The 23,298-nt window shown below is 38.6% G+C and overlaps 1 protein-coding gene across 1 annotated transcript in view; it reads left to right on the forward strand.

Annotated features, from left to right (window-relative positions):
• The window catches only part of LOC150084031 (O-acyltransferase like protein-like), a 74,014-nt gene that overhangs the window by 43,398 nt on the left and 7,318 nt on the right, over positions 1-23,298 (forward strand). The window contains exons 8-12 of the mRNA XM_090375866.1: positions 2,439-2,531; positions 5,515-5,680; positions 7,117-7,196; positions 9,169-9,291; positions 21,429-21,549. Of these exons, the coding sequence (XP_090231992.1) occupies positions 2,439-2,531; positions 5,515-5,680; positions 7,117-7,196; positions 9,169-9,291; positions 21,429-21,549 (583 nt within the window). The remainder of the gene's footprint in view (positions 1-2,438; positions 2,532-5,514; positions 5,681-7,116; positions 7,197-9,168; positions 9,292-21,428; positions 21,550-23,298) is intronic.

The raw sequence follows: 23,298 nt of genomic DNA on the forward strand, positions 1-23,298 counted from the left end.
CACATGGATTGCTTGATTATGTGCCTATTCTTCATTATGACTGTCCATCCATGATCAAAGTGCGGATTCCTATGATCAAGATGTTTACAATATTGAAAATCTAGTAAAATTCGCATATTTCTTTCGATTAATGCGAAAACGTTCTCTTATGGGGACCTTGTCAATGATATATAAGAATATTTCCAGCAGGATCGAAGAGGAATGGGAGAAGAGATGAGCAACGAGATGGATAAGGGCAAGAAAAGGGTATTCCTACCAGGAAACATTTAGGTTATTGCAGTGTTCAGAAGTTAGGCATCTGAACGGAAATCGCTTTCAGGTGTTTAAGGCTTTGAATAAGGAGTATTAGCTCAACTGATCAAGTCTTTTTCAGACAATACGCATAAGGGACATGTATTTAATTGAGGAAGGCTGGCTCATGGATAGATGTGCGGAAATGTCCTTTCTTGTAGAGGTTAACTCACTATTAGAATCAGCTTTAATGTGGTGTTGTGGGAGTGGATAGTCTGAATAAATTTAAGGAAGAATTAAACACATCGTAGGCTTCCATCTTACTGTTAGAGCCAGATAGTGGCCTGTTGTGGTTTACGTAGCTCTCAGGCAAACTTGGTCAGCTCTGCTTGTAATGGTTTCTGTCTCTTGGGCGACTTCGTAAAATGATGGATCGATTTCTATTGGACACTCGGAATTTGCACACCACGATCCCTATTACATCTAATATTCACCTTCGGTGACATTGTTCACAATAAAATAATCATGAAAAACATTTTGTGCTGTTAACTTTTTTCAGAAATTTATTTTAACAATTGTGTGTCGAATATTGTGGCAATTTTCTGTGTGTGGGTAGCACAGCGGTATTGTCCTGTCCTCCCCATCGGGTGGAAAAGGCTAGGGTACGACGAGAGTAAATTTTATGTGCTGGTTTCGCTTCTTGGCTGAGTTAGCCGGTCTCAGGCTTTGATAGGAAGGTTTTTCTCCCGGAAAAACTGGGGGTTTTCGTCCAGCAAAGCAGGCAGAGAACAGAACAATTTAGACACAATACTCATGGGTAGTCGACAGTTATTTTCTCAGTGACCCTAATTGACCCTAATGCAATAGCTGAGTTTATTTTTCCCTTAGGTGGCCCTTTCCACCTTCCAACACAACAATGTCTATGTCACAAAACTGGAATTGTGAACGTGGCAGCAGAAAGCGTCGATTCAACCCAATTGGACAACTTTGGTTGAAATGAAATCCAGAATTACAGCAAGACCAAGCCGTGTTATTAGGACACGCACATGCTTTAAACGAGACGTGAAGTACAGCACAACCAGCGTTTAGTAGAAAGACTTCTATGATGCACTTTATAGCATATCGATAGTAGAAAGACTTCTATGATGCACTTTATAGCATATCGATAGTAGAAAGACTTCTATGATGCACTTTATAGCATATCGATCACATTTGGTTAGAGTCAAATGTGAGCGATATGCTATTAAGTTCTTCTAATAAATACGAGCGGTATCAAAAGGTTCGAACCCTGATCTAGATAAAACATCAGTAGAAAGATGCCGTTTTTAATATACACCGGAGGTGGAGCCTGAAATCTGAGGAAGGACGCTATGGTTGACAACGTGGAGTATAGTATCGAGCAGTGATCAAGTCCTCCATTTTCAGGGGAAGAAAGCTCAGGAAATTGACGAAGAAATGAAAGCTGTGTATGAGCAGAATTGTCCATCCTATGATACTGTAAAAAAAGTGGAAACGGGATTTCCAGTGGAAATCCCATTTCCACTGGAATACAAGTATCTTTGACGAGCCAAGAGAAGGAAGGCCATCAACATCCATAGATAGTGAGACGGTTGCAAAGGTTGTGCAGCTGATGCTGAGTGACAGACGTGTGACACTTCATTTCATTGCAAATGCAGTGGGAATTAGTTACATGACCATCTGCACATGTCTAAGGTCTCCGCACAATGGGTTCCAAGATTGCTGACGCCTTTGCAGAAGTAGAATGTAATGTTGAATTTGTGTACTGCAAATGTTGAGAACTTTTTGATCGGTTGGTGACAAATGGCGAATGCTGGGTGTATCAGTATGATCCGGAAACTAAAGACTTGTCAATGCTGAGGAGGGAAGTCGTCTCAGGAAATCATCAATATAGTGGAATAGTAGTTTCAGGCAAAACGTTCGGACTCCTGTGATCAAGGCATTAAACAACTGATCTATAGATGAGAGAAATGCGTCACTATACATGGAGAGTTCATAGGGGGATTAAAGTTCCTGTGAAGTTTCACCTTTCTAGGGCTATTATTTCTGGTTAAGGGTACGAACCTTTTGTTACCTTCTCGTACATGTTTTTCGTACCCATATGTGCTTCAGACTGTTTGTAGGGCAGTGTATGTGTGATATCAATGCAGTTTAAACTTTCTGTTAACATATTTTTTTTTTTATTTCAGTGGTTTTCTGACGACAAGGAGCACCCTGCAGTATATGACATTTAGGAATGGTCGACTAAACATTTTTATGTTTGTTGCCAGGCGATATCTGAGGTAGGAACTTTTTTTAAATTATTCATGGCACGTAGTAGCACAGTGGGACATCTGTGGGAGATCATTTAAAGTAATTAAGTTTCTCGAGTGTTTCCACGACTCCAAAAACACACACAGAACGACGGGGAGTTTCAAACGCCGATGCCACTGATCTTTACGTCTCACTTGTGGGTTATGGGGAAGGAATTTCAGTGAAGGAAAGTAGTTCTGTGGAAACGGGATCCTCTGCTTGTACCTTCACAATAATGCTACTTGTTAAACCCCCCCCTCACATATGCAAGTCCTGAAACACTGAAGTGTGATGGAGATGAACACTGAGTTCATCTCCATCACACTCCAGAATAAAGGAAAAGGTGTGAACAGGGTGAATGAAGTCATATAATATACACTACCGCCTAAAAGTTTGGAATCACGTTTCATTTTTCTTAATTTTCAATTTTTTTTATTAAAATAAGACCAACTTTTTTACCAATTTTTATGAAAATATTTAAGAAATTTCTAGCGTATTCGATAATCGGATCGATACCAGGTATTCCAGAAAGGTGTTAAAGACTCCTAAGTGTATAGAAAATCCCCGAAAGTTGCAAAACGTTGTAGATTATTCTAGACTACTCTAGCAAGTTGGAGTATTGTGCCAATATTATTAGAACATTGTAGGTTATTCTGGAGGGTTTTGCAATACTGTAATATAAATGGAGGAGTAAGAGTTGTAACTTCTACATCGAAGACCCGTCATTCGGAAAGAGTGTTTCGTGATAAACATGGCAAGAAATAAGGAACCAAGTGTTGGAAATAAAAGAAGTGCTAATATAATTCTGCGTTAAGAAATTTATTCATAATCTAAAAAAACTAGGTGTTTAATTGAAAGCAGTGGAAACTACAATTTTACGATTCAAGGGGACTGAAGGACACACCATGATCAGGACTTACTGCACCTGAAATCCGGGCTGAGTTCAATATTAATAGAGAAACTTCCACTGTAAAACTTTCCTCATCCACTCAAAAAATTGGTCTTAAACAAGCAGGTCTTGATGTTGGTGTAGCAGTCCGAAAACGGTTATTAAAACCGGAAAATTGAAAGATTGTGCTAGGAGCCGTCAACATTGGACAATTAAAAGGGGAGAAAAACGTACTGTGGAAGAATGAATCTATATTTGAAAGTTTCAAATGCGGAGTTTATGTGAGACCATCAACTGAAGGAAAATGGTGCCACATTGTTTAGTGCGTACAATCAAGTATGTTGGTGGTTCCATCATGAACTCAGGTTGCTTCTGTTTCTCTAGAGTGGGTGACCGTCAGAATTGAAGGAATTCTAGGGGGGGAAAGGCTATAAAACGTTGTTGAACATAATATAATTATCCTCTGGACTTCGACATTGTGGAAGAATTTTATATTACAACTGCACACTGACTTGGACGAAGGAAAAGTCCCAGTACGAAAGAGATCCGCAATCATAAAGAGATCCTGCCCTCGTAGAGGGCGGGATCGTTTTATTATTGTGAGAACAGTACGTCTATACTTGTGGTTTGATGTGCACAGGTATTGGGAAGCAGCCTTCCTGGTAATCGTGGCTTCCCTGTAACAAAGGGACCAGAAACAACTAAAGACAACGACAACATCAACACACAAGTTGCACAAACGTAGCACTACACTCATCTAAGGCCATTTTTTCAGAGTTATGAATTGCACCTTCACATTGGTATAATTCATAACTTCACGGTGGAGTTTAACTACCGTTTAGAGGGGTCTCGTTTGAAACTCTTTAACCACTGAAATGTTGGATCATCGATTTTTCTTCGGATGTAAGAATACATTTAAATTAATTTTTAAATTCATTTGAGTAATAGAGAGGTTCAAATTTCGTAAATGAATCACGTGAAAATACTGCGTTCAAATATGGAGGCCTCATCTGGAAAAAGACATCGAGCTTCTTGAAAGGGTCCAAAGACCGACAACCCGAATGGTGAGATCGGCAGAAGGATGGCAGTAGGAGGAAAGAATCCGATTACGTGGGATACAGAACTCGGTTATTAGGCACCTCACAGATGACCTGATGAGATTTACGAGTATAAGGTGAAATTCTCAATATTATAAACAATTTTTAGAGATGGAAGAAAACCCTGGTGTCGTCAGAGTCAGACAACTAACACTGTTCTAAACAATTCCAGAACTAGGGGTCATAAATTAAAATTACAGGGCTTGAGGTTTAGATGAGATTGTAGGAAGTGTCCTTTTAGCCAGCGAGTCGTTGATAGCTGGAACAAGTTGCCCTGCAGGTAGCTGAGGCTTACAGTTTGAATAAATTCAAAGGTAGACTGGATACTTATATGCGCGAGGAGGAAAACATATAATTTCTGTGTTCTTATTTATTTGATTCAGTTTTTTTTTCCAGTGCAGCAAAAGCCTGTGGTTCCTTGCACTATATGGCTAATACTATTACTGATACTAATGAACTGAGGAATTTTTATGGTTCTTTTTCACAATGTGGCCGAATTAGTCGGTCACTGACAATTGTAACTTGTTTTTTAATCCGGGAAACTCAGTTTGTTTATTCAGGATCACGATGATGTACCAAAAACCTTACAGCGTTAAACGTTCAACATTTTCTTTGTTCTTTATGCTATGTTATGAACTATCGATATAACCATCGTTTTCTCATTTCCTGGGGATCGGACAAAAATACATTTTGCACAAGCGGGCAACCGCTTGTGCTCGCCCTTCTATTCTCTTCCTCCCTTGATGTAAAGTAATCCTGGAGTGTAGTTGCTCCAGGGCCCTGTGACCTTAGGCTCTGCAGCAACTCCTATCACTACGACCCAGGAATATGGAATTATCAGGATTGAACGACTGTGCCATGCTCATCGGTAATTACGAAACAAATATCCATGAAAGAAGTCTCCCACTGACGCTTAATATTAATAAATATTCTTGTAATTTGGAATTTTTAATTTTTAATGTATTGAAATAGATTTCTATCCATCAGGCTGACTCCAGCATTGATGTTCACAACTGGAATGATGTTCTTCGTTCCGTGGGTGTCGAGCGGGCCATTTTGGCATACCGTGGTAGACCAAGATTTGCAGGCCTGTTACAGGAACTGGTGGACGAACTTTCTGTATTATAGCAACTGGCTCAAGATATCCGATATCGTAAGTTAAAATTTCAAATACACTCTTTCTGTCAGCTGTCGCAACAGGAGATACTCACTGTATGAACGTAATGACACAAGAATTCTAAAAAAGCAAGTGTTCCTGAAAAAAGAATTTTTCACGAAAATCAGTCAAAATAACCCCATGGGACTCTACAGTATCACGGCAGTTCTTTGCAAGACAATTTGGTGTATGCAACAATTTGGTGAATGACATTTCGCTGTATGTGACAATTTGGTTGTTGTTGTTGTTGTTGGGATTTAAGTGCATTAGTGACTAAATCCATATTGCTCCGATATGACATTTGTAAATTGCTTGTGTTCTATGGTAGTTTTTCTGTTTGCTGGACGAAAAACCCAAGTTTGCGGAATAAAACAAACATGCTTTTTTCACTTGACACCGACTAACTCAGCCACGTCGTGAAAAGGGCCGATAAAATTTCCTCCCTCATCGACGCGACCCGAACTCAGGTCTTTCCTACCCGGTTTTGGGAGAGGACGGTGATTCTACTAACTGCGCTACCCACGTGGGTGCCACCAGCTGTCTTTCACCGAAATGTCGCATACAGCGAATTGTCATCCACCAACCTGTACAACGAATTGTCTTGCAATGAATTGATGTGGACCTGGACTATTGTTACAAATCTGATGTTAGTGTTTAAAGCATTATCGAAAGTTGTCTACAGTTATCTTGGGTGGATGAAAAAAGTGTCCCTTTATCTTCATTTTTAACTTTCGAAAGGAAAGGAGATAGTGGCAGCCGCATCTACCAAATGAGTTGATCTCATTAACTACGTTTTGCGAAATAAATGTTCGAAAAATTAACGCGGAATGTGCAGGTGTATTGTAACCCAACAAAACCCACATATTCTTTTCGTGAAAGTCTTGTCTGCTCTATTGAAATCTTTGCAACTACAATTACATCACTTCTAAATTAGACTTTTGCAAAGAATTCGACAGCTAGTCGAATCTTATCCAGTCTTATTCTGGCTTTAATTGTTCAAAGATTTCTTTCCAAAAGAGGAGTCATTGAGATTAATGATTACATTAAGCTCCGGCTGATTAGCTCGTAATCGAAGATAAAAATCTAGCGAAAACGATATCAGTTCATCCAAAAGCATGTCACTGTCCTCAAGGAGATTTGGATGAATTTTGAGAATACAGTATTTAAATGATTGAAAAATAGGTATAACAAGTACGTAGGGTCTCAGAAGGAATATTTTGAAAGTTTTTCATTATAAATTATTTTTTTTTTTTCAGCATTTGCTGTTTTTAGGTTTAACAACGTTACCAGTTGTTTTAATTGCATTATCTAATGTAGACAGAAACACGTTGTGTCTTTCTAATGCATGTCACTGATATCATTCAATAAGAATCCAAAGAAAAACAGATAGGCCATTTTAATGCGTTAATTCTTCGTTTCATTTTTCATTCTAGTGCATGATTCACACTTGGTACCTAAGTGCAGATTTCCAGCTCCACATTCTCGCCCTGGTGGTTCTGATCCCTCTCTACAGGTAAGGTACAGAAGTAGATAAATATCTCTCTGATTTTGAATTAATCACAACACAGATGTTTATTAATTAATTTTTAATTAATTCTTGTCTTAATTCATGTAACAATAAGTAAAGGCACTAATGTACCACTGTTCTAAAATATTTTCACAGTTTCATATTCTGGGTAATGTCAAAGTTGATTCGTATATCTTTTCGTCTATACGTAGCTCATGACTGAGGAAGTATCAATAAAAACCGAAACGGCTGTATTGGGAAGGGTGAACGGTTTCTGTTATTGGTCAATAGTCACCTTTTGAATGGTAGGGATCGTGGTTGTGAAATTGCTGGATATATGAATTTTATGGTCATACATAGTAATTTTTAGAAGTCACACCGTAGTTTCTGTACATTGGGAAACATTCCATAATTGGTGTATATGTTCTGCTAGATAAAAATCCTAAATTCACTTGGACGCGGTTTAAAAAAGTTGCTGTCGAGTAGGAAGACCTATCACCTTACAATAATGCATTCATCGGGCAATTCGAGTTTACAAATTAGATCCAAAGGGGTCATTATCAGTGAGTCCAGTAGTGCATTTTGATCGTTATACCAGCTATTGTTGCTCTAGGGATTTAGGTGTATCAGCAACTAAGACCATATTGCGCGTACAGTACATAATTTATGTAAATTGCGAGTGTCCTATTGTCGATCTGTTGTTTTCTAGACGAAACATCCGTGAGAAAAAAACCATGAAGAAAAAATATCATCTGAATTCTGCTCTATGCAAATAGAGCAGAATTCAGATGATATTTGAACGCAATCGATGTCCTATTTTTAGTACAGAACCCCTTTGAGAACAACGGGTTCGTTCTTCATGTATGCAATAAAGATATTAATAGTATTGTTTTTCTATCACATATAAGACTTTGAGTTGTGGAACAACCGCTTGTTTTCCAGTCATTAAAAACCTTTGAGATATATGTTTTTGAGAAACCTGTTATGTTTTTCGTTTCTTGAGTCTTCATTCCTGCTAAATGTGCACCCTCGATAAGACATTTTTCAAAGTCTGATACCTCATTCGCATTTATTTGCATTTCTTCTGTATGTGACTGCCTGAATACAAAGGTTCGTATTTTGTTGACCAGTGTGACCACTCGACTAAGCAGTAAAAAAAACAACTTATGAACATTCCTTCCATCTTGAGAGGGTTCGAATCAAGACTTTACTATACGGTAGTCTTATGCGAGACTCGTTTAACTCCTGCAAAAAATTTTGATTAGACAGTTGAACGGTACAATTTAGTCCCTGATGAACCTCCCAAGTACAAACCATCTCCTGATAAGACCATAAAATCGTTACGATCTTTGGTGTAATGCTCTATGGGGTAATATCAAAACACCGCTCTGCCCTCGTCCTACAAAATAATGTTGGTCATTTCTAGAACTCCTGTTAACGATTCTGAAGCGAAATGATTGGGTATAATCAGTCTGTAAGACGAAATTTGTCCTATTACAGCAGCATAAGGTCTAGCATAATGGTTTAGGATGTAGCTTATCTATCCACGTGCAGTGGCCGTAACCCTTGGTCTCTGCTGTACCCCAAAACTAAAAGGTTATGGGGAATCAGTATATTATGTCCATAATTGCATGTGGTCTTCTGTTGGCTTTCTGGAAGAAAACCGGAGTTTTTGGCAGAACGAACCATGCGACCCTTGCCAGAAACCGATTAACTCATCCACGTTTTCAAATAAGCTCATAAAAGTAACACGCGCCATTAACAGAATTCCAACTCAAGCTTTTCCACCCGATTAGAAAGTGTGACCACATTAATTTGCGCCAGTGTCCCACATAACAGCCAACCTTTGAATATAACGATTTGTTCATTGCATTTATGTGGAAAATATATTACAGTGTGTCGCTTAATTTTGTAAAACAGTGTATTTTTTCAAATAATTTGTAAAAGTGAATAATAATAAGCAAAAATTACCTTTTAGGAAACCCTTGGTGGGAATTATATTTGCAATTCTCCTCAGTTTGGGTGGATGCGTAGCCACCGCAGTAATTTCTTACTTGAATAAATATCCATCGATCCCAACGATTTCAATTCCTAGCCGTGAGTGAGTATGCTTTGTTTCATAATTCATGAATTACTTTCATGCTAATATATTTTAAAAATGTGCACCAGGTGTCATCATTAATGTTTTTTTTTTATCTATTTTAACGCTTATGTTCATAGAAAGTGTACCATTACATTTTGAAATCATTCGTAGGACGTTACTTTATATTAGAATTTTTTGAGCATATTGATCCTGATTACAGTGGACATACTGATTTGTGTTTTCTCTGTCATCAATCGAAGTTATTCTTATCCTACAAGACTGTTGTTGTTGTGTTTTAGGCGCATCAACGACTAAGACAATATTGTTCTGTGTATATTGTCTGTAAATTGCGCGTTGTGCGTGGTCGATTTTCTCTTTTGCTGGAGAAAAAAACCGAAGTTTCCAGGAGAAAAACCATGCCACCTTCGCTTGAGACCGACTAACTTACCCACGTTGTGAAAAATGCCCATAAAAATTCCTCACATCATCGAAAGGACTCGAACTCAGGTCTTTTCCATCCGGTGTCTGAGGACGGCGAGTCTTCCAACTCTACCTTGTGAGGCGTGTGAGTGGGGTTGTTTGTGTAAATTGTGCTTGTCGTGTTGCGCTGTTGTGCTGTCCACATTCGACACTAATGACCTTAAAATTCAATCCTGCTTCCAGGATTGGCAACCTGGAAGCAGGATTGCTAGCACACCCAGTATTGCATTTTCTCTGGTGGGTGCTGGATTTGTGCTTCTGCACAAGAGTTTTTTAAAGTACATACAGGTCCGGCTCCTCGTGCCGGGGACGAGCATCAGGTAGCTGCCCTGGCGTCAGCTGCTCCCTGCTGGCAAAGTGAGCTGACAATAACAACACACTACGCTCACAGACACTTCTTTAACCCCTATTTATATTTTTCTATTAAAAAATATGATTATCATTTTAAATGTTTTTTTTTTTTTTTGTCAAAATGTTTCTTGTTTTGAAATGTCTAATTTCATTTCTATCTTGTCAGGCCATATTTACAGTTCATCTGTCAAATAAGGTAAATAAGGTGGAGATGGGCGAATGCCTAGGAACCACCCCGACACAGTACACACACATACACGTCAACATTCGAGCCCAGCCGAAACGAGGCACATTCGCAGATATTGTAAGAGGTACTGTTGGTGCTGATCGTGGGCATCAGCTTCCGAAAACTTACAGGGCTCAGACTTCTCCTCAAGAAGATAAAAACCAGCCTTCTGAGCAAATCCCTGTATCTGGTAATACAAGATTGGACAATGCAAGGGTTAGCGACCCCAATAATATAATCATATTGAAGCCATTGCCTGAGAGCAATGCCGCTTCCAGCCAAGATATTCGTAATATAGTTACTGAAAACATTAGGAAGGAACACCGTAATATTAAGATTAAAAACATCACAATACTTAGGAATAAGGGTGTATTGGTAGATACCACCAATTCCATTGATTCGAAAATCAGCTACTCTGACTGAGGCCGGTTTATCAATGGACAAACCGAGATTACAAAACCCCACGGTTCTAATATACAGTGTACCAAAGGATTATTCTAAGAAAGACATCTTAGTGGTTCTATATATAAAGAATTTTCAAGATCAGGGTTTTGTCCGGGATGAAGTAACTCAGGGCACTACTTTCCGTTTCAGTTCTGGCTCTGGTAACAAGACCGTAAACTGGGTTATTGGATTTGTCCCAAAATTGATGAATTACCTTCTGCAAAACGACCACATCTATTTGGGCTTCATTTCCCACAGGTTCCGCCATTTTACGGTGGTCAGAAATTGTTTTCGTTGTTTGACCTTTGGGTATTCGGCCCAAAATTATACCCATAAAATAGTTTCTTGTGGCCATTGTGCCAATGGCGGGCATTTCTATGCAGACTGCCCGCACAAAGATGATGATCCAAAATGCGTCAATTGTAAAAGGAGAAATTAAGATTTCCATCACTCAATCCGTGAGAGTCAATGTCCGGAATATATAAAGGATGTTGAAATGGTCAACAAGGTAACCCAATATGAGTAATACGAGCTACTCAAATCCTCTGCTAGCTAATAATAATTTTGAAGGAATCAAAATCCTGCAAATCAATGGACAGAGTTCTAGAGCTATGATGGACGACATCAGAGCTACAGCAATAGAGCATAAAATAATTGATATCATCTGCTTGCAAGAACCATTTTATTCTAGGCAGGTTGGTGGAGCAGTTAATAAGGTCATGGGTTTTCCTATGTCAGTCAGATTAATACACTCATTGGATTCTCCTCCTAAGGCAGCTATTATTATCTTGAATAATGATTTAGTTGTTACTACGATTTCAGGAGATTGTTCTTACACTGTAATTTGTGTGATGATTTCTACAACATCAACTACCTTCTATCTAGCATCGGTGTATTGTCCACCTTCTGGGGAATTCCAACTGTCACTTCATCTCCTTGACAGTATATGTTCAAAATTTTCATCTAATCTAAACACTAATGGCTGGAATTATGGTGGCTGCTATGAACGCAAAATCCAATTTTGGCATAGCATAGTTATTGACCCTAGAGGAATGGCCTTAGAGCACTTTATCCCATCTTTTAAACTTTGTGTCGAAAACGTATCTGACAAACCACCCACCTTCTCCATATCCAACGGAGAATCTAATATCGACGTAATCTTAACATCTGCTAAAATGGATGGTTTGATTGTGGACTGGGATGTAATTCCAGGACTTATTAATTGTGACCACCAGGCTACTATTTTCGGGGTCTCATCTAGACACACTTGCATTGATGAACAACCTAAAGATCTTCGACGATTTTCTGTGAAGTCGACAAAATGGAACAAATTTAAGGAGAACCTAAACGCTATGACACGGGATATTCAAAACGCCTTAAATTCAATGACGGCATTCGAATATGTCAACTTTATCCAGACTCATCTGTTCCTTGCCATGTAACACGTCAGCAAAAGAAAACAGTCCAAGAATCCGTTTGTCGAAGGGTGGACGCCTGAACTGTCACACTTACGAACACAAGTCCTTCAACCGAGGAGGAACCTTCAGAGAAACAGACACATGTCAACTGTGAATGTGCAGACTTACCAGGAAATTTATGGCAGTCCCAGGAAAATATACCATAGGGAGATTGCCAGTTCCACGAGCAGTTGTTGGCAAAACTTAGTTAAAGAAATAGGGAAAACGGAACCGTGGGGGTTAATTTGCCGCATTACAAAACATAAAATGACTGCAGGAGACGTGTATAATACTGTTATGGAGCAAGGGCAGGAAACAAGTCACTGGATTTCAAAATAAGGTCTATTGTCTCTAACCTTTTGCCTTTGGACTCCACTGAATTTGATCCACCAGACCAATAGGAGATAAGACACAGTAATGAAATGTATAGTGGCCCGAAGGACATCTCCTCTTAGATCTTGGTGCTGCTGTTAGTAAACTAAACAGTAAAAAATGTCCTGGGATTGGCCTTATTGAGAATGGTGTTATTGTTAAATTTTTTTACCTGTTTCCGAAAATTCTGTTAAATCTTATGAAGAAATGTCTCCTTCAGGGTATTTTTCCAAGGCAATTGAACGTGGCTTTGCTGAAAATTCATCAAAAGCCAGGGAAACCAAAATCCGATCCCCGTGCTTACAGACCAATTTTATTGCTTGCGAAGCTCGGTAAACCCTTTTAAATATTTCTAGCCCGAGACTCCATAAGATATTATGTGAAAAACAACTTTGTTCTAACCTACAATTTGGCTTAAAACAGGGAAATCTACGCAGGAGGCCATATCTGCTCTAACTACTTATGCTCGGAATTCTGCTTCAAAGTATGTTTTGGCTGTGCATGTGGACTTTGAGGGTGCTTTCGACTCCCTTTGGTGGGAGAGTGCCCTCGAGTCCTTAAGAGCTGCTAATTGTGAATATACCTACAAGGTCTTAAGATCTTATTTCAGTGATCGTATGGTAAAGGTAATTGAAAAGCACCTGACATATAGTTCCACTATATCCAGAGGATGCCCTCAAGGATCCGTGTTGGGGCCTCGCCTCTGGAACGCAGTTTTAGACAAATGGCTTTTGACAGTTTATCAAGGTGTGCTTAAAATTGCATATGCTGATGACTTAGTGTTGTACATCGAGTGGAGATCCAGAAAGGTGCTTCAGGAGTGTATGAAACCAATTATTGACGATTTGGTAACATGGGAGAATACAAACAAATAAAATATTTCACCAAGTAAACTGACTTTTATGACTTTTGGCAATCGTTTCAACTATAACAGACCTCCTACAATCCTTCTTAATAACATACAGATACCATATGTCTCTGAGACTAAATATTTAGGAGTTATATTAGATGATAGATTAAGTTTTCAGTCGCATGTTTCAAAATTGAAGAACAAAATTCGAAATTTTACTGCCTCGGTGGCTAGGATCTCTAGGTGGTTAGGAAAGAATGGGGCCTTAATAGGAAGACATTATCATTGTATTATAAGACGATCTTTTTGCCTGTAGTTTCTTATGCCGCCAGAATTTGGCATCAAAATGTTACCAAAGTCAAGATAAAAACAAAGCTAATATCCTTGCAAAGATCCGTCTTACTAACAACACACAGAATTCCAAGAACTACTTCAACAATGCCTTTCAAGTTTTGGGAGAAGTAAATATAGCAAGAAAAGCTAGAATTTGGAGTTAAGTGGAATTTGGCAACGCAAATAGGATGAAAGCCAATTTGGTCTCATCACTTGGAAATATATACAAAAGGCTGACTACTTAACATCCCCTGCTATCAACTCATGGTTTACACCAAATATTTACACTTCCTATTTGCTCGCTGGGCACGGCTCCTTACGAGCTAAGCTCTTTGAATGTGGACTCGAACCTGATCCATACTGTACATATAATAACCTGGTAACTTGGATTCATGTTCTCTTATTTTTCTCGGAATATGAACAATTTAGACAGACTTTAGTTGGTCTTGTTCCGGAGTGAACAGAACACGTCAGTATTCTGGTTGATTGCGCCAGTAACTTTAAAGCCCTTTAAGATTTTGCTAGAAATGTTTTCAAGAAGTGTCTTCAACTAAGATCCGTGGCTCTCAGAGGATGTAATTAAGTGGTCTCCTCAACTTATTTCTCCCTTTTTCTCTCTCCATTTTTTATTATTCATTTTTTATAACTATTTTTATTTTATTTATTTATTTTTGACTGGCTCCCAGGTTTGGGCAACGTGGTGCGGGATTTAGTGCTTATTCGCACTTCACAGGTGAAAATAGACCCAGGCCTGGATCCTAGTGCCAGGGCTGGACACCAATCAGCAGCTGCCCAGCTGTTGACTGCTCCCTGGTGGAAAAGTGGCCTGACGCAAACCAGAACACACACTAACGTCTCACACTCAAACGTTTACACTTTTCCAGGTCTGCTATACAGAGTTCCTGTACCAAAACAAAGGACAAGATGGAGCCGGGCTTTTAGCCTAGAAGCCACCCGGTAACGAAAATGCACACATACACACATATCCACACTGCAAAATCTTCTAGAGAAGAAAGCCTAACCATCCCATGAATGTCCACATTGCAAGATCCTCCTCTGGGGAGAAAGCCAAACCATCCCAAAAGACACAAAACTCTACACCCAAAAGAGACACTGAAAAGTCTGGAGGCTCAAGTTGCTGGAGCGGAGGTTTTCTATTTTATTTCTTTTATTTATTTATTTTTATACTCTTTCACCCTTGAACCTCAGTATGACAGTTTTTAAAATATTTAGAAATAAACAACTGGATTCTCACTTTCCCCAAGGTCCCACTACATCTGGCTACATTAAGATCTTTTATTCAGAGGATTCTCGGGTAATGAGGATATTCTTATTTTCCCTTATCCAGGATATGTTAGAATTATTTCCTGTAGTGGCTCTTCATAACCTCATATTTAATGCAGTATTATATATTTACATAAGTCATAAATTTGCATACAAAAATACTAAAACTGGATATACGATAACAGCATTCTCTGCCTTAGTATACGAGTACATGTACTGAAGCCCAGTCTTAGTTTCCTTCAACTCGTCCTTTCAAAATTAATTTTGTGGTCAATGTTCATTAATACTAAACCTTTTTCATTTCTTCACGCATATATCGTTAAAGGTTTCTCCTCTACCAACCTTCAACATTTGTCTTTTACTCTCCTTTTCCTTTTCTCCGCTGCCTATCGGGACTTTCCAGCTCCTGAAGGTTTTCATACTGCGATCTTTTTTAGACTCGGCATCTGATTGAATCCTTCACTATCTTTAATGATTATCATTAATAAATGAACTTTCCTCCACCTCTATAGGAATCCGGAACCTTGCGGATATCATCCTCGTCCCAATGAGACTGACTCCATGCAATGTGTCGTTTTCCACTTCTCTAGGTCATTATTCTATTTCCACCGCTGGCTTGTATCCCTCTTCACAGTCGGCACTACTCCAAAACTTTCATCAGAACCTTCCCAAAATTGTCTTCTACATCCCCAAACTTTGATCCTAACTCCCCTCGATTTTCTTCCGACACTCACATGTCTATCTTCCAAATTTCCAAGAATTCACACTGTTGATTCAGTTTCTCAAAAAAGATTGTGATTTGTTTTTGCAAAGATAAACGTTTGACAAGTATTTGTTCTTGGGACAACCAGCGCACTTTAGAATGATATGGCATGTCCACGTTGAATGTTTCATCAACAAGCATGTTGCGAAATTTGCAATGTCGTGACAAATTTGCTCGAATCTAGTTTGCAATACCTACAACTTCATTTAATTGGTCACTTAAAACAGTAGATTTGGCACACATTCTGATGATTAAGAATATAGTGAAAGGAAATCAAAGTATCTGTATCTGGCAATTATTTCTGTAGTAAGACAAAAAATTCTTCATGTTTTCCTCTCATGGAAGGTGTGACATCTGTGCCTACAATTACTAAATTACATAAACTCAGCATCGCTTGACGGCATTTTTTTTGAAGATGGAGAAGACGTTAATTCCACGTTTCCTGGCAGTAAGGGTACCCAAAGCCAGTAACTCATCGTGACAATGAAAATCCGCAGTAATAACACTAATAAAAAATAACACCTGCGCTGAGTCAGTAATGTCAGTGGATTCATCAAAGGCGATCGAATAATAAATGTCTTCCTTTGGCATATCGCATGAAGCTGTTCTATTACGGGCTAATTCATGTTGCCGATCAGTTATGGTCCTCTTCGAAAGAAGTCGTTGTTTGTACTTCTTAACTTTAGCTGAATCTAAGCATCCCAGAACTTCGACAATCCATTGTTTTATGATTTCCTCATCACTAAATGGCTTACCTCTTCTTCCAGGTATGCTACATTATATTTCGCTCCTGTGATGCCAGCCCGTTGTCCTGGTGTAATTTTGAATACTTGTTGCTGCTGCTGCTATTTTCCATCTTTAATTTTCTTCAGTACAAACTTTCGAGGTTCTTCTAGTTTAGCATATTTGTTGTCCTTATCAGTCGCATAGTGCTGATATGCATTGTATTTCTTCACTGTTGCCAATATGGCATCGCAGAGCAAAGACAATTTTTTCGTTCACTGCAACAACATAATACTGCAATTCCCATTCTTCATTGAATAATCTTTTTTTCTTCCTTTAATACTCTTTTCTTAATTCTTGACATAATCGGGTTACCAGTAAAAATTAAAAATGAAATACACAGATTGTTGAAGATTCAATTTTAAAGGAAACAAGCACTGGGGAGAATGACCAGAATGTCAACTGACACCGATAGCAGTCAGCCAGAAGAGTCATCGCTGATAAGAAAGGCAACGTTGCCAAATGAAGTTCACTTTCCAGTGCAAGTGATGCCACATCATCTACAGTGGCGAACAAGAAAACTTAATCACTTGTGAATTTTGCAAATAACGTTTTTTGCGCTGCATTGTTGTTGTAAAAATTTTGGAAATCCATTTTTTAGATGGGATTATATCTCTGTGAATGAAATCCAATAAAAAGACTCCACTTGATATACCTAACTGCCATAAATATCTTCCCAAAGGGTAAATGAGTAATTAATGGAAATATGAGAAATCATGCAAATGGCAATCATGACAACCAAACATACATGTTATTACATTTACGTGTACAAACTGAAATGTCAAGTTAACCTAATAGTATTATGTATTGTAAATCAGCAATATAAGTCCTTAATATTTTGTTTCTCCTCCTCGAGCTGCAATTACAGTTTTGCAACGATCTGGCACAGAGTTCTGGATGTACGGTTGCCCAATTTCGTGGTACCACACCCTTACAATGCTCTCCAGCAGTTGAAACTTACATGTTGGCTTCTTATGAGAAAGTTTAGATGACATTATGTATCAGCAGTTTTCAATAGGGTTCAAATCTCGACTGTTGCCGAGCCAGTCCAACACTTTTGTAATACATCAGTAATGGCAGAATTTCTGCCATTATTGAGGTATTATATTTCTGCACCTTAAGGCAGAAAAAAGAGGTAAAACATTGGTGTAAATATCAGCACTATGCGACTCATAAGCCTTGTAAGACAAGAAGACAAACTCATCATTAAATCTAAATAGCATAAAACGTACCAAATTTGCTGTGTGGCAAGGTGCTCAATCCTTTTGAAAAAAGCAGTTTTCGACGTCTCTATGGTGATCCCTAATGACGGGTTTCAGGCATTCCTCCAAGATAGCAGTGTAGGTTTCTGCATTCACCATTCCGTTAATAAACTTAATTCGTCCTACTCCTTTGTTTGTTATGCATCCCCAGACCATCTGACCGGCGGGGAAACTTTACAGTCGGTGACAGTCAGATGGTATGCTTTCGATTTTCGTCTTGTGTTATATCGCTTCCATCCGAGCCATGCAGGTTGAATTTCGATTCGTCAGAAAAGATGACTGTATCCTATTTTGTCCATGAAACAATGGTTTTAGCCCAAGCAAGTCACTTCTTCCTCATTTGTTGGGTGAACAGAGGATTCTTCTTGGGCCGGCATATCACATTCCGAAAGCAGTCTTTGGACAGAGTTTATACACCATCTCAAATCCCAGTTTTATATCAGGAGCACTAGTATGGCGATTGCTAAGGTATAGCTGTTTCAAATATCGATCTTGGGAAGTTGTAGTCACTCTCTTACTGCCTGATCCAGGTCTTCTCTTCACATAATCGGTTTCACGGTTTAATTTCAGCAACCGGGTTACTGTTGACTGGTGGTAGCCTATTTTATCAACGATAGCACGCGTAGAAAGCCCTTCCTGTGAGAGAGCAACAGATACACTTTTTTCTTGGTGTCAACTGAACATATGGAGCCATAATTACACCTCCGCAAAACTGGATACTAATGAGCGTGTATAGCCTTCCAACGCTGTATTTATAGAAACTGCTGATGCAATACCTTGAAATTACTGTCTGATGCAATAGAAGCGTTATTTGACGCAATACCTTGCGATAGGGGATGTTCATGTGTTGTTGAGGCGGATCCCAAAGTTTCCCCCATCTGCCGCCGTTGTACATCTTGTGTAGAAGCGTACGCCCAAATCGGCCATTTTTATGTAGTGTGTTGGATGTGTAAGTGTAATGATATGGTGCGTTGTTATATTTTCGTTCGGTACCTGACTCTTAGCAGATGGGAAGTAGCAACACCTGGTCACCACATCCAAACCCCCATCCCCGCCACGTGGAGGCGGCCAGGATCTACAATCACCTGCTAGACTTACCCAGGGCAAAAGACCCGAGAGAGAGCCCAAATTAGGATGAAATGAAAAGGCTATAGAAGGAGGATTTTGGGAGCTGGAGAGGTAGGAAAGAATAGAAGAGAGGAGAATCAAACAGAGGAACCTTCCAATAGTTACAAGGTAAAAGAAATAAAGCAAGACTAAAGGAGACAGAGGTGGAGAAATGGACTGACTTCACATGCAATGGGAAATAATCCCATGAAGGATCCCATCCTAGAAACTACGATCAACAAGATTTCTTGAAATATAATTATGTCTAATCTCTTGTACACATTGCTCCAAGCAATTATAATTTTTTTTATCCCAATCACGCTATAAACAGGTTCCACGTCTTCAGTAGAAGAACAAGAATTTACACACACTAGATACAGGAACACGTTCAATGTCCAGTATGGTATATTTGATTACAATGAGTGTCCAATCATCATCAACCTCTGATAAAATTATCCCAAATTAGCGAGTCTAAGCTCCTCTCTTCTTTTAAAAGCACGTGAGGCAAAGGTGTTCATTGCTATAAATGCCGCTTGAGATCGGATAAGCACAGGTTTATTTCCCATTGTGAAGGTATCTGAATCAAGCTGCAATTCACGCCTGTAGTCTTGATAATATTGACAATCGAAAATAATGTGGTAAACATTCTCTTCCTGTCCACAGAGACAAAGCGGGGTAGGAGATAGTCCTAAAAATGTACCATGCAAGCCAGGTGCAAACCACAAAGATTTTCTCTTTCTAAACTCCTTCATCGGTGGTAAAAACTCTCTGATCACGGCGCCAAGTTCCGAAGCTGACCAGTCTCTTTGCCATTTATCTATATAAATGGAATGAAGTCCTATTTTCTCAGATTTTAAAGAAGCATCTAGGTCGAGTTGCACATTATTCAAAGTGACAGGTATTGATTTCTTCAGGATAGAGTTGGACTGTATAATCCGATAACGAATAGGTAGACCCTTAACAACACCTTTATTTGAATTAGGTTCTTGAAGAACAAGAACCTGAATGGAATGCTCTTGAGCAATAGTAGTTAGATCACTCATAACTGAAATTGACCGCTGGCAATTCAGTTGTAAGAATTTAAGTTTGGGTTTATTTGAACTTGAAGCTGTACCTGTTGATGGTGTTCTGTCCATAAGAGTTCTTTGACCTAATCATATCAACAGCTTTTCGAATCCCTAAATGAATGTGCACAGTTCCTTTTCTTCTTCTTACAATTTGGACATTCTGATGGTTTACTTTATTTGGGTAGTCACGAAAATTATGACCCATAAGTCCACAATGCCTACAGGGTTTCTGCTCCTGAGTACAAACTGCTGCAGAGTGGACTTATCCCAGGCATTTAAGACACCTGGGAACAATGGTGTAATATTTCACTGTATGTGAGGTCCAACTGAGATATACCCTGCGCACAGATTAAAGAATCTTGCGAATCATTCTTGAGACCTCAAGAATCCAATTCACACTTGAGTTATTTGATTTAGGCTTCGTAGAAAAACGCGGCTTTATCTTTTCTTTTTTGACCTCCTCAAGTGTGAAATTGCGATCTTTCAGGTTCTTTCCTCTACAGCGTGTTATAGCACTCCACTTCAAACGTAAATCTGACGGATTTCTAGGTACACAAGTTATTTGCCTAAAACTATTGTTTTTTGTAATTTAATCCATCAAAAAACAAAAACAAAAATCTGATATCTGACAAGGCCAGAAAATAAAAGCCAAGTGGAAATGAGCTCAAAACAACGTGGAAAGGCCATTAAATATGTATAGTAACCTTGCATTATCATCAACCTAATTAATGTTAAAATAATTAATTACAAAAGCTATTTTGTCTAAACAGAGCCAATGGGACTATAGATTAAGATTGTTAAAGGTAAAGTCCGCAAAATACTTCGAGGACCACAAAAATATACAATTTACATACCCAATTCATATGTACATGCCCTCGTGAGTAGCATTGGTCGAATTGCTGTCCTACCCACAACAGGTGGAAAAGACCTGAGTTCATATTTTTTGACCAGTGCCTGCGTAACAAAATCCAGAAGGGCGGACTGGTAATCTCTGCTGATGGCAATAAAAAGATCAGAAACATGAACGCAACATTAGCCATTAACATAATCCCTGCTGATGGTTATTGAAATTGCAACATCCTAGCCTATGCCTATCACGAAAAATGCTAATAAACACTGGATTCAGCAATGATTATTTGGGTGGCCGTATGGTGTTCCAATGATAGTTCGGCTCTACTTTAGAAATATCAAGGTTATCTACCTTTTTCTTGAACAAAAATCTTGAAATATTGAAATATGCTTTTAGAATTATGTAATTGTTTGAAAAAACCAATAATTGACAATTGTAGGATATTTCATAAGATTCTTTGACTTTCAGCAGCAATCTTCTGAGTAAAGTATATTTTCTTAGGAGTTCCCTTCGTTGTTTTTTGCAGGTATTACGAAAAAGTGGTTGAAGACATGCATCTTAAAACTTACCTTCATCTGGCTCCTTATTATATAGGAACGTTACTCTCCTACTTCATCATGAAAATTAATGATATCAGATTAAAATTGGTAAGCATTTTAAATATTTAAGTTTCTCTTGTAAAAATAGATCCCAAAAATAACGATCAGTACATGGTGAGAAAACTAAGAGGAAAACACAGTAGCTGTACTCAATATCCTTCCACCCAAGTTGGAAAAGGATAAGTTTGAATCGCATGAACCCGTACGGTTTTCATCCAACAAACAGGCAAAGGTACCACAGAATGCATGCAACTTCTCAGACACAATATACAATACGGTTTAACACAACCATACGTATCCTGTCTTTTAACCAGTCCATTACCAACGAAACAACTGACCAAATCCAGATTTGCTCAAGTTTATATACCACTTTCATGCGGAATCGTATCAAAAGCTTTACTGATGTCAAGTTAAATAATGTCGAAGTCGTTCTTGCATCGAATTGTATACTTCGTAATTTACTAGTTGATCAAGCAAGTCCCCTACTTCATGAACCCATACTGTGAACAATTAAGGATACCATTCCTATCAATAGTAACATATTGATAGGAATGGTAAATACTGATAGTAACCTATTGATACAATTCCTATCAATATGTTACTATATCGTATACTTCACCACTGACCCCATAATCGTACTCACCAGGAAGCCAAACTGTGCAAGATGTTTATGTGTCCATCAATTCTTGCGAACCTTCTTTGTGAATTGCAGAAGACAGTCATCAGCGCTCCTCCAATCCATGGTATCATCCAAAAATCTAATTATGATTTCACTAATATGGACAAGAGGCAAACAGACTCCAAAAACACGCAATTTATGGATTTACTATATATGCAAATGAATATAAAACACCATTATGCCTGGCAGTTGTGGATTATGAAAAGGCATTTGACTCCATACAGCATAAGGCAATGTTTCGGGCACTGGAAAGACAAGGCATAGATACCCCACATATTATGATTTTGAAGAAAATATATGACAGTACTACCTCCTTTATTAGACTAGAATGTGAATGGAGAGTACCTAAACCATTTACGATTTGCAGTTGACATTGTAGTCATAAGCCACGATCCCAAAGAATTAGAGGAAAATCTTAATCAGTTATGCACAGTTAGTAAGGATTTTGGACTAAAGATGAATATGACTAAAACAAAAGTAATGATGAACAAGTATGCCACGGAAAGGGAAATAATGATTGAAGGAGCAGTAATTGAAAAGGTGGAGTCATATACTTATCTGCGACAAGTTATTAGCCGTAATAATGATAAATGGCTGGAAGTCAAGAGAAGAATAAATTTTGGATGGATAGCATTCAGGAAATATAGTCACATACTGAAGAGCAATATCCCAGTTTGTCTGAAACGTAAAATAATGAATCAATATATACTCCCCACCATGACTTATTTAAGTGTAACTTGGGCACTCACCAAAAGAATGGAAGAGAAGCTGAGAACTACACGGCGAAGAATGGAACGAATTATATTGGGAATCAGACTGTTAGATAAGAAGAGAAACATGTGGATTAGGCAGCAGACTCAAATAAAGGACATTCTTATCAAAACTAAAGAACAAAATGGTCTTGGGCAGGACACATAGCTCGAAGACATGATGACAGATGGACTAAGAAAATAACAGAATGGTATCCAAGAGGAGCTAGAAGAAAACCTGGAAGACAAAGGGGGAGATGGATAGATGAAATTCATGAGTTTGAGGGTAGTAAATGAATGGCCAGTGCTCAAAACAGAAGGAACTGGAAAGTTGCTGGAGAGGCCTTCATCCTGCAGTGGATTGAAAAT

Source organism: Mastigoproctus giganteus, chromosome 6, assembly GCF_048544385.1.
Source record: "Mastigoproctus giganteus isolate SK-2022 chromosome 6, ASM4854438v1, whole genome shotgun sequence".
Classification (NCBI taxonomy): domain Eukaryota; kingdom Metazoa; phylum Arthropoda; class Arachnida; order Uropygi; family Thelyphonidae; genus Mastigoproctus; species Mastigoproctus giganteus.